At 40.4% G+C, this 14,347-nt stretch overlaps 1 protein-coding gene across 2 annotated transcripts in view; it reads left to right on the forward strand.

The window, feature by feature from the left end:
- Window positions 1–14,347, forward strand: part of nphp4 (nephronophthisis 4) — a 475,487-nt gene that overhangs the window by 27,332 nt on the left and 433,808 nt on the right. For both annotated transcript variants that reach the window (XR_005945404.1, XM_041207356.1), the window contains exon 2: window positions 12,895–13,047. Coding sequence is in view for 1 of the 2 variants with exons in the window: in XM_041207356.1 (XP_041063290.1) it covers window positions 12,895–13,047 (153 nt within the window). In the remaining variant the exon portion in view is untranslated. The remainder of the gene's footprint in view (window positions 1–12,894; window positions 13,048–14,347) is intronic.

Below are 14,347 nucleotides of genomic sequence, written 5' to 3' on the forward strand. Positions count from 1 at the left end.
TAAAAACAAAAAACTGCGGATGCTGGAAATCCAAAACAAAAACAGAATTACCTGGAAAAACTCAGCAGGTCTGGCAGCATCGGCGGAGAAGAAAAGAGTTGACGTTTCGAGTCCTCATGACCCTTCAACAGAACTGATCTTTCTTTACAAGGAGAGGGAAATATAAGCTGGTTTAAGGTGGGAGTGGGATGGGGGGTGTGGGGGGTGGGGGGGGGTGGTGGGAGGTTGTGGTGGAGGTTGGGGGGGGGAGTGTTAGGATAGGAGCAGATCATCAAAAGATGTCACAGACAAGAACAAAAAAACACAGAGGTGTTGAAGTTGGTGATGTTATCTAAACGAATGTGCTAATTAAGAATAGATGGTGGGGCACTCCAGATATAGCTCTAGTGGGGGTGGGGGAGCATAAAAGATTTAAAAATAATGGAAATAGGTGGGAAAAGAAAAATCTATATAAATTATTGGGGAAAAGACAAAAGGAAGGGGGAAGAAACAGAAAGGGGGTGGGGATGGAGGAGGGAGCTCAAGACCTAAAGTTGTTGAATTCAATATTCAGTCCGGAAGGCTGTAAAGTGCCTAGTCAGAAGATGAGGTGCTGTTCCTCCAGTTTGCGTTGAGCTTCACTGGAACAATGCAGCAGGCTATGGGGCAGTTGCACAAAGGTTGTAGGTTATAAGCTGGAAGCGCCATCATTTTAACTTGCATAGAGCAATTTTTAAAATTCTGATTTGGGACTTCCTTTTGGAGGATCTGAATTTAGAAATCATCTGAAAGGAATTGATTATCCACCCCTTATCCCCAACACTGTTGTTCCCCCATCATGGTTAACACTGAGCAAAGAAAAATACACATTTTGCAACATCTGATTGCACAGATGATCTGAACAATATACATCAAGTTACATCTTTGTGGGCCAAAGAAAATTGTCTCTCTGGCTTTAAAAATCCAGATACTAGCAATAGTGATTTCTGAAACAGCAACTGCAGCCAAAATGATTTAAAACAATTAAGTCAGAATACAAACAAGAAATGATCTGCTCATTTTTTGAGATCTTTTTTCTCTTACTTTATAAACTATTCAAATGCCAACATGTTCATGTGGGACAAGGGCACACACTGTACTGAATCAAACCATTACCAAATATGAGGAATTTTAGGTGTCTTTGAAGGTTTCTTTGATGTAAATGCTTTTAGCAGTGCTGATTTTAGACTTCAAAGCTGAACAAAATGGAAGATATGCCTTAATATAATCTCACTGATGGGATCAAAGAACCACTTCATATGAATTGTAACATTTTATCAACATTTTCAGTAGCCTTACCATTTGAATTATTATACAATTAAGACAAATGTTTTCCGCCTTGCACTTATCTGACTATTTCTCCTGGTACTTGCAATCTTGGATGTGTTAGATTTCTTTGCTTCTAAAGATGCTTCTCCACAAGAGTCAAATTAGAGACTTTTAATTTTTCTCATCTGATGTACTCCATTCTTTTATAAGTTGCCCTTTTTTTAAAGGCCTTTATGATATTTCATATGTAGTAGCTTCAAACAATCATTTTTCATTTATAAATGCTCTTCCTTTTGGACAGTTCAAAAATCACCAAGTTTTTGAAGCCAATGCCCTCTCGGTGTTATACAGCTCTGCCCATCTAGAAGGTCCCTGGTATGTTCTGAGTTAAGAATGAAATAGATCAGACAGTGTTAAATGCTTCACCATAGACACTGAGAACCTTTTAGAAGAAATGAATTTCCCAAACAAACTAATGGAAATAACAGAAAGACAAGATTTCACTTTGTAACATTTTTACTGCAACAAACAAACTAAAGTCAACATAATTCAAACATCAATTAGCAGGTAAATGGTATATCAATTTTTTAAAAAAAAGTAAATTTCTTTAACTTTACACCATGTTCCTGGCAGATATGTAGCGTTATAGGGAGAGTCTCAAAGTTACTCCAGCAGAAGTTCATCACTCTCTACAGTGCCAGTTCAAAACTTCTAGTGTCCTTCGACAATCGTTCCGTTTCATCTGAGTTTTTCTGGATGCAATTATCATCAGCAAGGCATCCCTAGATGAATCCCCCCTCCCCCCTTAGGTTACAAAAATCCTGACAACCCAGAATTCCAGAAATTCCTGTATCCAACCCCTTTAAGTCGGTTCTGCTTAGTTGGTTCTGGTAAAACTTTTCCCCATAGAGAGTTTTACTTCTGCTACCCATTGTTTCCAACAGAACAGAGAAGACCTGTTCCTGGGAAAGTTCTAATTCTTTCCTCCTGGCTTCTCAGCAGCAGCTTTTACTCTGTTCTGTGAGTTTCTGTGAGAGGTGCTTAAAAACCGCAACTCAACACCTCAATAGGTTTTGATTTGACTCTCTCTCCCTTTTCAACTCTTATGCCCATGAAAACTTGAAGTCACGTGGGCACTTCTCCGAACTGAGGCGTTTGCCAGGAATTCACCACTCTCTTTTCAGAACTATCTGTTTCACTTTGAGTTAATGGCGTGTTTTAAAACATAATCACCTGGTAAACTTCAGACTCTATGACAATAATTAAGATGCTACTCTTTGTTTCTGGTTCCCTACACCAGGATTTCTTCTCCTGATAAATGTCAGTGACATCTGAAGGTGGTATTCATGTGCACATACCAGGCTTGGTTTGGGTTAGACTCAAATATGATGCCCTCTGCTGTTGACTAGCACACCAGCACTTGCATTTGTGGCTCACCTGTGAAGGATGAGCTTGCGATATACTGGATGATTGCTGGCAACTGGAGTGGTTTAGCAGTGGCTTCAGGAGAGAAGAGGAGGATCTGGAAATGAAAAAAATACAATTATTTGTGAGGTACAAGCTACTTCATATAATATTAATTGTGAAAATTAGAAATATCCATGTGTGGATTATTTCTCTCATTCAATTCCTTTGATCAGTGCAAATCACTTTGAGATATCAAACATAGAAGCCATACGAAGAGGAAATGGGAAGGTTTCCTGCATGATGGCGATGGAAGCCACTAAATGAATGAAGTGTCTGATCTTCTGAATTAGATCAATTTACATTCAACAAAAGTATGATCAAAAATAAGATCAAAGTAATGAGACCTTTTTCTACTATACTGAAAAAGTTGGCTAATTATAGTTAAAAATATCCAAGAAACTGAAGGCCTAACGTTTCTCCCTGATCTCCAAGCAATCGAGTAATGGTTCTGCCTATTAATCAAATATTTCTACTTGTATTATTTAACCCTACACTGAGAGTTCCAAGCTCAGGAACCATAATGTTCCGCACATGAGTTAATGTTGGTGCTCATTCTCAGAGTCTTTAAGGAGACAAGTTGTCATGTTGAATTTTCTTTTCCTTATTTTCAGAAACCTCTAACGTCTGCTGGTTTACAATATGCAGAATGTTGGCTGCCATTTGGCAGCTTACTGGATTGGCCAATCTTCATGTGTGAGCCCAGAGATTAGCAAGTTATTTGACTATTGATCAGGGGGCCTCGTAGATAAACTTAGTCCTGTAATTGAGCTGACATTTGCATGCAAAACTTTACCCACTCTGGCTGAGATAACATTTGACCGATATACTGAAGTACTGATTATATATATTTTTTATTTGTTCAAGGGATGTGGGCATCGCTGGCTAAGCCAGCACTTATTGCTCATCCCTCGTCCTCATGAAGGTGGTGGTGAGCTGCCTCCTTGAACCACTGCATCCATGTGGTGTAGGTACACATACAGTGCTGTTAGGGAGGAATTTCCAGGATCTTGACCCAGTGACAGTGAAGGAGTGTTGATATAGTTCCATGTCATGAGGGTATGTGGCTTGGAGGAGAACTTGCAGGTAGTGGTGCTCCCATGCATTTGCACATGTCTTTCTAGGTGGTAGGGGTTGCGATTTTGAAAGATGCTGTCGAAGGATACATGGTGAGTTGCTGCAGTACCTCCTGTAGATGGTGCACACTGTTGCCACTGGTGGAGGGAGTCAATGTTGAAGGTGGTGGATTGGGTGCCAGTCAAGCAGGCTGCTTTGTCCTGGACGGTGTTGAGCTTCTCAAGTGGTTGTTGGAGCTGCACTCATCCAGGCAAGTGGAGAATATTCTACCACACTCCTGACTTGTGCCTTGCAGATGGTAGACAGAATTTAGGGAGTAAGGAGGTGAGTTACTTGCTGCAGAATTCCGTGTCTCTGATCTGCTCTTGTAGCCACAGTATTTATATGGCTGTCCCATTTCAGTTTTTGGTCAATGGTAACTCCCAATATGTTGATAGTGAAGGATTCAGTGATGATAATGCCATTGAACGTCAAGGGGAGATTGTTAGATCCTCTCTTGTTGGAGATGGCCATTGCCTGGTACTTAAGTGGCAAGTAACATTTGTGCCACATGTCACCAAGCCTGAATGTTGTCCAGGTCTTGCTGCATATGGACACAAATAGCTTCAGTATTTGAGGAGCGAATGGTGCTAAACATCCCTATTTCTGGCTTCATGATGGAAGGAAGATCAGCTGATGATGGTTTTTTCCTAGGACACTACCTTGAGGAATCCCTGTGACAATATCCTGGAACTGACATGAATGGCTTCAACAACCACAACCATCTTCCTTTGCTAGGTATGACTCTAACCAGTGGAGAGTTTTCTCCCTGATTCCTACTCTTCAGTTTTGCTAAGGCTCTTTGATGCCACATTTGGTCAAATGCTGCCACGGTGTCAAGGGCAGTCACTCTCACCTCACGCTTGAGTTCAGCTCTTCTGTTCATGTTTGGACCAAGATTGTAATGAGGTTAGGAGCTGAGTGGCCCTGGTGGAACTCAAACTGAGCATCAGTGAGCAGGTTATTGCTGAATAAGTGCCGCTTGATAGCACAGTCAATGACCCTTTCCATCACTTTGCTGATGATTGTGAGTGGACTGATGGGGGCAATAATTGATTGGATTGGATTTGCCCTGCTTTTTGTGGGTAGGATATACCTGGGCATTTTTCCACATTGCCAGAAAGATGCCAGTATTGTAGCTGTACTGGAACAGCTTAGCTGGGATTCCAGCTAGTTTTGGAAGACAGTCAGAATGTTGTCAAGGCCTGTAGCCTTTGCACTTTCCAGTGCCTTCAGCCATTTCTTTCTATCACGTGGAATGTGTTGAACTGGCTGAAGACTGGCATCTGTGATGCTGGGGACCTCAGGAGGAGGCCGAGATGGATTATCCACTTGGCACTTCTTGCTGAAGGTTGTTGTGAATGCTTCAGCCTTAACTTTTGCACTGATGTGCTGGGCTCTTCCATCATTAAGGATGGGGATATTTATGGATGATCCTCCTCCAGTGAGTTGGTCAATTGTCCATCACCATTCACAACTGGATATGTCAGGTGCAGAGCTTAGACCTGACCTGTTGTTTGTGCGATCGCTTAGCTCTGTCTACCGCTTGCTGCTTGTGCTGTTTGGCATGCAAGTAGCCCTGTGTTGTAGCTTCACCAGATTGGCACCTAATTTTTAGGCATGCCTGGTGTTGCTCCTGGCATGCTCTCCTGCACTCTGTATTGAAGAGTGATTTGAAAATTATATGATTTATGTAAATTGGGTATCAAGCATAATATTTTGTAATGCAATGTCCATACATTTAGTTATTAAGGTGTATCACAAATTTCTTAAACTTGCTTTAAGATTTTATACCCAATTACATACTTAAAAAAAAAATTACCTTTAATTGTTCCCTAGCATAGGTAACCATGCATTACTCATGGTGTCAGTGGCACTATTAGTCTTTTATCCATGCTAGGAAAGGCAGCATCTTTGTATTGTTTGAAATCTGACTTTCTCAATCGGAGTAAGACATTGTCCTTTATGAAGACAAAACTTTCCATTGCAGTGTTTGCCAGTAATCTTGGATTGTTTTTTCCTTTGTTGCCACACCTTTAATGGTTTTTACTTGTGGAGGATAAACCTCAGAATATTTAAGACCATAAGACATAGGAGCAGAAATTAGGCCATTCAGCCCATCGAGTCTGCTCCGCCATTCAATCATGGCTGATAAGTTTCTCAACCCCATTCTCCCGCCTTCTCCCCGTAACCTTTGATCCCTTACCAATCAAGAACCTATCTATCTCTGTCTTAAATACACCTCATATATATATGAACAGCACCTGCAAATTCTTCTCCAAGCGACACACCATCCTGACTTGGAATGATATTGCTGTTCTTTCACTGTCACTGGGTAAAAATCCTGGAACTCCCTTCCTAACAGCACTGTGAGTGTACCAACACAACATGGATTGCAGCAGTTCAAGAAGGCTGCTCACCACCACCTTCTCAAGGGCAATTAAAAAAAATTGCTGGCCTGTCCAGCGACACACACATGCCATGAGAGAATAAAAAAATTAGGATGGTGTGTGGCTTGGAGGGGAACTTGCAGGTGGTGGCGCTCTTAAGCACTTGCTGCCCTTGCCCTTCTAGATGGTAGAGGTCGAAGGAGCCATGGTGAGTTGCTGCAGCGCATCCTGTAGATGGTACACACTGCTACCACTGTGCGTCACTGGTGGAGGGAGTGAGTGTTTATGGTAGTGGATGGGGCTCCAATCAAGCCGGCTTCTTTGTCCTGAATGGCGTCGAGTTTCTTGAATGTTGTTGGAGCTGCACTGATCCAGGCAGGTGGTGAATATTTCATCACACCCCTGACTTGTGCCTTATAGATGGTGGTCAGGCTTTGGGGCGGTAGGAGGTGAGTTACTCGCTGAAATGTTTCCAGCCTCTGACCTGCTCTTGTAGCCACAGTATTTATCTGGCACATGGGTTTGGAAGATGCTGTCGGAGGAGCCTTGGTGAGTTGAAATTTGCAGTACTCTCTTTAGCTGGATGCATATAAAGATAACACAATATATTTTTTATGGTACAGTTTAAAATAAATATTTAAAATGCTGATATTATAGAGTAACTTTGTCTTGTCATATTTTCTGTTTAAATTGCTCTTAGTTAATGTCAACTCTCTGATGAATGATTCACCATTTTATGATACTTTATATTATAAATGAATAAGTATATAATAACATTGTAATGTCCCTACAGTGATTTCAAGCAATGCAGACAGAAAAATGGTGAATTGTAGTAGAATTTTGTTTCTAAATAAAAATCTGTCCTTTTGAAATTTGTTCATAATTTTCTGGTGTGTTATGGAATGGAAAATGTTCATGCAGTGCTCCTTTGTACCAGCAGATGGTGGCAGAGAATTTTACATGGCATGTTGTGAGTTTGAACCCAGTACAGCTTCATTCTTCTAATTAAATGCTGAAAATCTTTTAAAAAGAGTTTGCAATGTAAATGAAGAAGCCAAAATAATAGTTAAACACCAATGAGTCCCAGAACATAGAGGACTGGTTTCTTCAATATAAATAGGCTGGAACCTCTGAATGCTATTAGGATTCCTGTGCGCTTAACATTTTTACCACAAAAGAACCTCTTAGCTCACTCTTCTCTTGGTGACATTGAATTCAGTGCTGCAATTTAGAAACAAGGAACAATATCCTACACGTAACCCTCAAATATAATTTACATTTGGAAATATATAAATGAGTTTTGAATTATCACTACTTATGAACCAGGCAACCTTTTTTATTTAACAAAATGCTGCCACAATTTTAATTCTGTGTTTCCCATGTTGATTTGGTTTAGTTCTGGTAGCCCAGAAGATTGGGAAAATTTTAGAAACCAGCAAGGATGAGAGAAAAAAGTAGTAAAAAAGGAGAAATTGGAGTATGAGAGAAAACTAGCAAGAAATATAAAAACAGATGGTAAAGGCTTCTACAAGCATTTAAAAAGGAAGAGAGTAGCTAAAGTAAGAGTGGTCCCTTAGAGGGGGAGACTGGGGAATTAATAATGGGAAACAAGGAAATATCACAGACCTTGAACAAATATTTTGTATCCACCATCACAGTTCAACACAGAAAGGATCCCAAGAATAGTAGAAAAACAAGAGGCAATAGGGAGGGAGGAACTTAAAACAATCACGATCACTAGAGAATAAGTACTAGGAAAACTAATTGGACTAAAGGCTGACTTGTCCTTGGGCCTGATGGCCTGCATCCTATGTTCTTAAAAGAAGTGGCTGCAGAGGGTAGTTGGTTGTAATCTTACAAAATTCCCTAGATTCTGGAAAGGTCCCAGTAGATTCGAAAATCGCAAAAGTAACACCACTATTCAAGAAAATGTGGAACTAAATGTCAGTAAGTCTAGCATCGTCAGTGGGAAAATGCTAGAATCCATTGTTAAGGAGGTAGTAGCAGCGCACTTAGAAAATCATACTACAACCAAGCAGAGTTGACATGGTTTGTGCAAGGGAAATAGTGTTTGACAAATTTAATAGAGTTCTTTGAGGATGTAATAGGTAGGGTGAATAAAGGGGAACCAGTAAATGGAGTGTACTTTTATTTCCAAATAGGCATTTGATAAGCTGCTACATGAAAGGTTACTGCACAAGATAAGAGCTCGTGGTATTGGGGTGTTATTATTAGCATGGATAGAGGGTTGGCTAACTAACAGGAACCGGAGAGTTGGGATTAATGGGTCATTTTTGGGTTGGCAAACTGTAATTAGTGGGGTCCTGGGTTCCCAATTATTTATGATCTATATTAATGACTTAGATTAAGGGGCAGATTGTATTGCAGCCAGATTTGCTTTTAAGACAAAGATAGATAGGAAAACAAGATGTGAGGAGGCCACAAAGAGACTGTGAAGGGATATCAAAAGTTTAAGTGAGTGGGCAAAAAAATTGCAAATGGAATGTAATGTGGGTAAATGTGAGGTGATCCACTTTGGTAGGAAAAACAGAAAAGCAGAGTATCATTTAAATGGAGAGTGTGGCAGTACAGAAGGATCTGGGTGACCTTGCATAGGAATCATAAAAAGTCAGAATGAAGGATCAGCAAATAATTAGGAAGGCAAATGGAATGTTGGCCTTTATTGCAAATGGGATGGGAGTATAAAAGTAGGAAATTCTTACTGTAGCTGTACAGGGCATTGGTGGGACTGCACCTAGAATGCTGTGTATAGTTTTGCTCTGCTGACTTAAGGAATGACATACTTGCAATGGAAGCAGTTCAGAGAAGGTTCACAAGGCAATTTCCTGGGATCAAGTTGTCTTATGAGGAAAGGATGAGAAGCTTGGGCCTACACTTATTGAAATTTAGAAGAATGAGTGGTGATCTTATTGAAACACATAAGATTCTGAGGGAAGTTGCAGAGAGGCTATTTCCTCTTGTGGAGGAATCTAGAACTCCGGAACACAGTATTAAAAATAAGTAGTCTCTCACTGAAGATGGAAATGAGGAGGAATTGCTCCTCAGGGATGTTAGACTTTGGATTTCCCTTCCACAGAGAGCAGTGGAGGCTGAGTTAGACAGATTTTTGGTTGACAAGGGAGTTGTGGGTTATGGGGTATGAGCAGAAAAGTGGAGTTAAGGCCACAGTCAGATCAGTCATGATTTTTTTGGACGGTGGAACAGGCCTGATGGACCAAATGGATTTCTCCTGCTCCTATTTCTTATGATCTTATTTTCAGGCTGCATTTAGTTTTTGGTAGTATGCCAGAAAAGTACACTGGGTGAAACTTTGAAAGAGTGTTAAGGAGTCAAAAGATCTGATAGGGAGACCTTATCCTGCATCAGCCAAGTGTGCTCCTGTTGTGTTGACTGAAGGAAGTCAGTCTCCTTCAGTTGGGAATGTGTGTTTGTATACATGTTCATTTCTGATTGCATCAAATGAAACTTTGGAAAGTTGTCACTTGACAAGTTTGGAATTAGCATTGAGATGGGTTAAAATAAGTCAGCCAAGACTGAAGGAGCAAGTTTGTCTTCAGAACACATGGCAGTCATCACCTGTTGTCTTTTTTTTATCCTTCTTGGTTTGGATATTGTACTGTTCTGAATATTTACAATTTGTCCTGTACACCAAACGCTCTCCAAAGCTCACCTAAGGTCGTTGCCTTCTAACAATGGGTCAAGTTTACAGCTATCTCAGCAAGAGAATTTCAAGGAAAATGGACTTAAAAAAGCAACAGAGACAAATGCAGCATGAACTTGGATTGTGGAAACCTAATGACTCCAGTGCTGTCACAGCAACCGATGCTGACCGGTACTTAATTTACAATTAACACAACACTTCAGGAGAAATATCGGTAGAAACTCCATTTCCTCCATCTTCCCAAGGTCAGATTTCCATTGGATAGATGAAGTTTGCAGATCCTATGCTTCCAAATGAGCAAATCTGTAGCACAACCAGAGCCAGCATCAATGCATTCTATCTTCAAGGTAGGCATTCCTTGAAGAGAAGTGGCAGTCAATTAAACACTAAGGTAAAAGCAAAAAACTGCGGATGCTGGAAATCCAAAACAAAAATAAAAATACCTGGAAAAACTCAGCAGGTCTGGCAGCATCTGCGGAGAGGAACACAGTTAACGTTTCGAGTACGTGTGACTCTTCAACAGACCTAAGTAAAAATAGAAGAGAGGTGAAATATCAGCTGGTTTAAGGTGGGGTGGGACAAGTAGAGCTGGGTAGAGGGCCAGTGATAGGTGGAGATAGCCAAAAGATGTCATAGACAAAAGGACAAAGAGGTGATGAAGGTGGTGATATTATCTAAGGAATGTGCTAATTAAGGGTAGAAAGCAGGACTAGCAAGGTACAGATAGCCCTAGTGGGGGCGGGGTCGGGTGAAGGAATCGAAAAAGGCTAAAAGGTAGAGATAAAACAATGGATGGAAATACATTTAAAAATAATGGAAGTAAGTGGGAAAAGAAAAATCTATATAAATTATTGGAAAAAACAAAAAGGAGGGGGAAAAATCAGAAAGGGGGTGGGGATGGAGGAGAGAGTTCATGATCTAAAATTGTTGAACTCAATATTCAGTCCAAAAGGCTGTAAAGTGCTGAGTTGGAAGATGAGGTGCTGTTCCTCCAGTTTGCGTTGAACTTCACTGGAACAATGCAGCAGGTCATGGACGGACATGTGGGCATGAGAGCAGGGTGGAGTGTTGAAATGGCAAGGACAGGGAGGTCTGGGGCATGCTTGCGCACACTGGATTATAAGTTTATTATTAATTTATTATTTTTAAAGCACAGCAGAATAACATAAGAAATAAAAGTAATGTCGCTGGTAAACATGTACAGATACCTGCACTCTGTTGCTGTGGCTGAAGTGATCTTCCGTTGCTCCTTCAAACATAGCAGCAAATGAAAGCTGTGCACACCCATAAAGCTTAATCAAAATGTCAGGGGAAGACTACAGAGCATTTTAGTCAACCTTGCAAATATATTGGATGAATATTGCAGGAATTTTATTAAGTCCATGGTACAGCTGTCAAATAGCTGAGTGTGTGCTCTCATCCATAAAGTTGGTTTTCAATCATAAGTAGCACAGGAAAGCATTAAAATACTTGCCTTAAACAAGCAAGAATTTCGTGAACCAAATTTAAGTATCAATGTCATTCAATGCTGATGTTTAAACAGCATGTTTAAATAAATATGCCAATCTGAGATCTGAATTATCTTCAGTTTGTTAAAATTTGGCAGATTTGGGTCCTAATTCTGTTTCTCTTTTATTGAGAGAATAGTGAACCGATTGCCTCTCTCCCTCTATTAGTGCAGTTAAATTGGCCACTTGGAGTTGTGCAAGACCTGCCCAGATTTGTTTAGCTGCCAATTTGTTGCTTGCTTGTTTGATAGATTGACTTTTACCTCTGTGGAGATGAGACTTTCCTACTCTTCCCCAACCCTTCTGTGAAGAGATGTAACCAAAGGCAATGTCCGTCTGTTGATGCAGAAATTTAATAAGGATATTTAATTCCTACAGTGAATGAAATGATACTGGAACATTTGTTTGATGAATTTGTAACTTGTTTAACAAGCAAGGCAGGTGATTCAATTCTCTCATAGGAATTAATTATTGATAACCAGGTTTATAGATTAGAGAGCACACTTGGAATTGTTATCCCATTATACTTGAGCAAATATCTCTCTAGTTTTCACTCAATTGATTTTACCAAAATTCTCTGCAGATTTCTACTGACTCTGTGGATAAGTTTTTGGTGCACCATTTATAGGTTTGTTTAATATAAATCATTTGTTAGTTTTGATAAGTTTATTTTAAAATTAACGTCTGCAGATCAAGTGACATTTATCAAGATTTGGACTGTTCCGGAAAGGAACCCTTTCAGAGGCTGAAATAGGGGTGAATCTTGAAGGATGGGATTATTGGTGGGTGCTAGAGATCTGTGCTGGGCCCACTTTTGTTTATCCTGATGGGTTGATTGTCTTTCTGTGTTGTATTTTCTACTAATCTATGCAATGTAGATGGTTAGCTGCTTGAATCTGGAGTTGTGTTGCTGAGTATTTTTACTAGTTTTGTGCCATGTTTTGATATCAATTTAAACTTGCTGAGCTGGGAATGAGTTCTTTCCAAATGGGATTGATGGGATGTGGGTGTCACTGGCAAGGCCAGCAGTTGTTGCCCATCCCTAATTGCCTTTGAACTGAGTGGCTTCCTCGGCCATTCAAAGACAATTAAGAGTCAACTACGTTGCTGTAGATCTGGAGTCATACAGACTGGGACTGGGTGAGGATAGCAGATTTCCTTCCCTAAAGGACGTTGGTGAACCAGATGGGGTTTTGCATCAATCCAGGTAGTTTTATGGTCATCATTATTCAGACTATCTTTTTATTGCAGATTTATTTACTTAACTGTATTTAGTTTCCTCAGCTGCTGTGGTGAGATTTGAACTCATGTCCCTGGATCATTAGTTCAAGATTACTGGTTCAGCACCATAAGCACCATGCAACCATTGCTTTTAAATTTTGACATGAATTTTAACAGTATTAATATAGCTGATTGCAATTATCTTCATCCCTCTTTTCTGCTGCAGAGTTTGTTGGAGGGAGTGGCAAATGTCCAGTGTCAGCTACGACTCACCCTTTTCGATGCCACATATTCCCATTTCTTTGGTAGAACCTGGAAGAGTCCCCTACAGCCCATAAAATATGCCCATGGCCAGCCAGCCAAAGTGTTCTTCAACCAGGTAAGAAAATATTCAATGAACATCATTCTCTGGGCTTTATTCACTTTGTGGTATGGTTGACATTGTATTCGCTTTGAATAACTGAAGGTAGGTTGAAGGTGTATTACCGCCACAGCTAAGCTTGTGTGTTGTCCAAACTCAGCCAAGCTGGATCATATATTGGAGATTATTTCCAAAAAGAATTTTTTTCGGTGCATCAAGGTAAGGATATCAGTTTGAAGAATGGAATGCTTTCAAGCCACATGTGACTCTCTCAGAGGCAGAGTAAAGTTCCCTCTACTCTGGCCCACCCATCTACCTTAACTCAGAATCTCAGGAGAACACTTCTCATATGTTCCCCCTCCTGCAGGTATCTTTGTGAAGTGCTGACTGTTAAGGCTGTTCTAACCGCCGAAGCGTATGAAATGCTTGAAGAATAATAAGCAGCTTTAGCCACAGTGCTCATGCATGAAAAGAGGAAGTTCTATTTGGATACAAAAATCACGTTAATCTTATGTGTTGAAACTGTATTAAAAATAGGGGACACCAGGAAACGGTAGGGACTCAGAAGTGATTTTGTTGAAAAGGGCTACAGTGAATGGTCAAGGGATTTAGTTCACAAATTCTTGATGAGCCTGCAGCTTGTAATATAGAGAGACCGGTCTCCTGAGTACTGTTTATGCTGTGTTTTATATTCATTGTGATAAATCAATATTATTGCCCAGACTACTCTCTGTCTCCTGGGCCCATGCACCTGCCACTTCAGTGAAAGGACAAGGGTTATCCAATATGGCCCTCCTTGTGTTGATCTGATGGTCTTTAGCATGTTCCTGGATTTAGATATTTCATACCAGTAATTTTTATCTAGGGTAGTTCTTTGTGTAGCTTTCATTCACCTTCCAGAAGATCAATTTCTTTTACGTCCTAGTTGTTCCACCAATCCCCCTCCAGTGACCCCCAACATTAAGTACACTTGGATGATGCCAAGTGTACTTGAGTGTCAAGACCAGATCCTGCTCAATGTGGGGGCCATGATGGCAATTGATCAGTGAACAATTGATTGTCATGGGAAAGTCACATACTCAACTTTGTAAATTAGTTTATACTTTTGAAGGGTCTTTGACCGGAATGGCTGGCCCCAAAACATGGAGGCAAAGATGCCACACACTGAAATTCCTCACCCCTTCCCTGGCAAGTACCTCATCAATACTGAGAATGATATGAGCCTCTACTCACTTTCTGTGCATGCCCCAAAATCTGTTGGGTTCAGGATTGTTGAAAGAACTATTTACACTGCCAACAGTTCTTGTCTTCCTTTCAC

The sequence above is a fragment of the Carcharodon carcharias genome, chromosome 15, assembly GCF_017639515.1.
Source record: "Carcharodon carcharias isolate sCarCar2 chromosome 15, sCarCar2.pri, whole genome shotgun sequence".
In the NCBI taxonomy this organism is placed as follows: Eukaryota; Metazoa; Chordata; class Chondrichthyes; order Lamniformes; family Lamnidae; genus Carcharodon; species Carcharodon carcharias.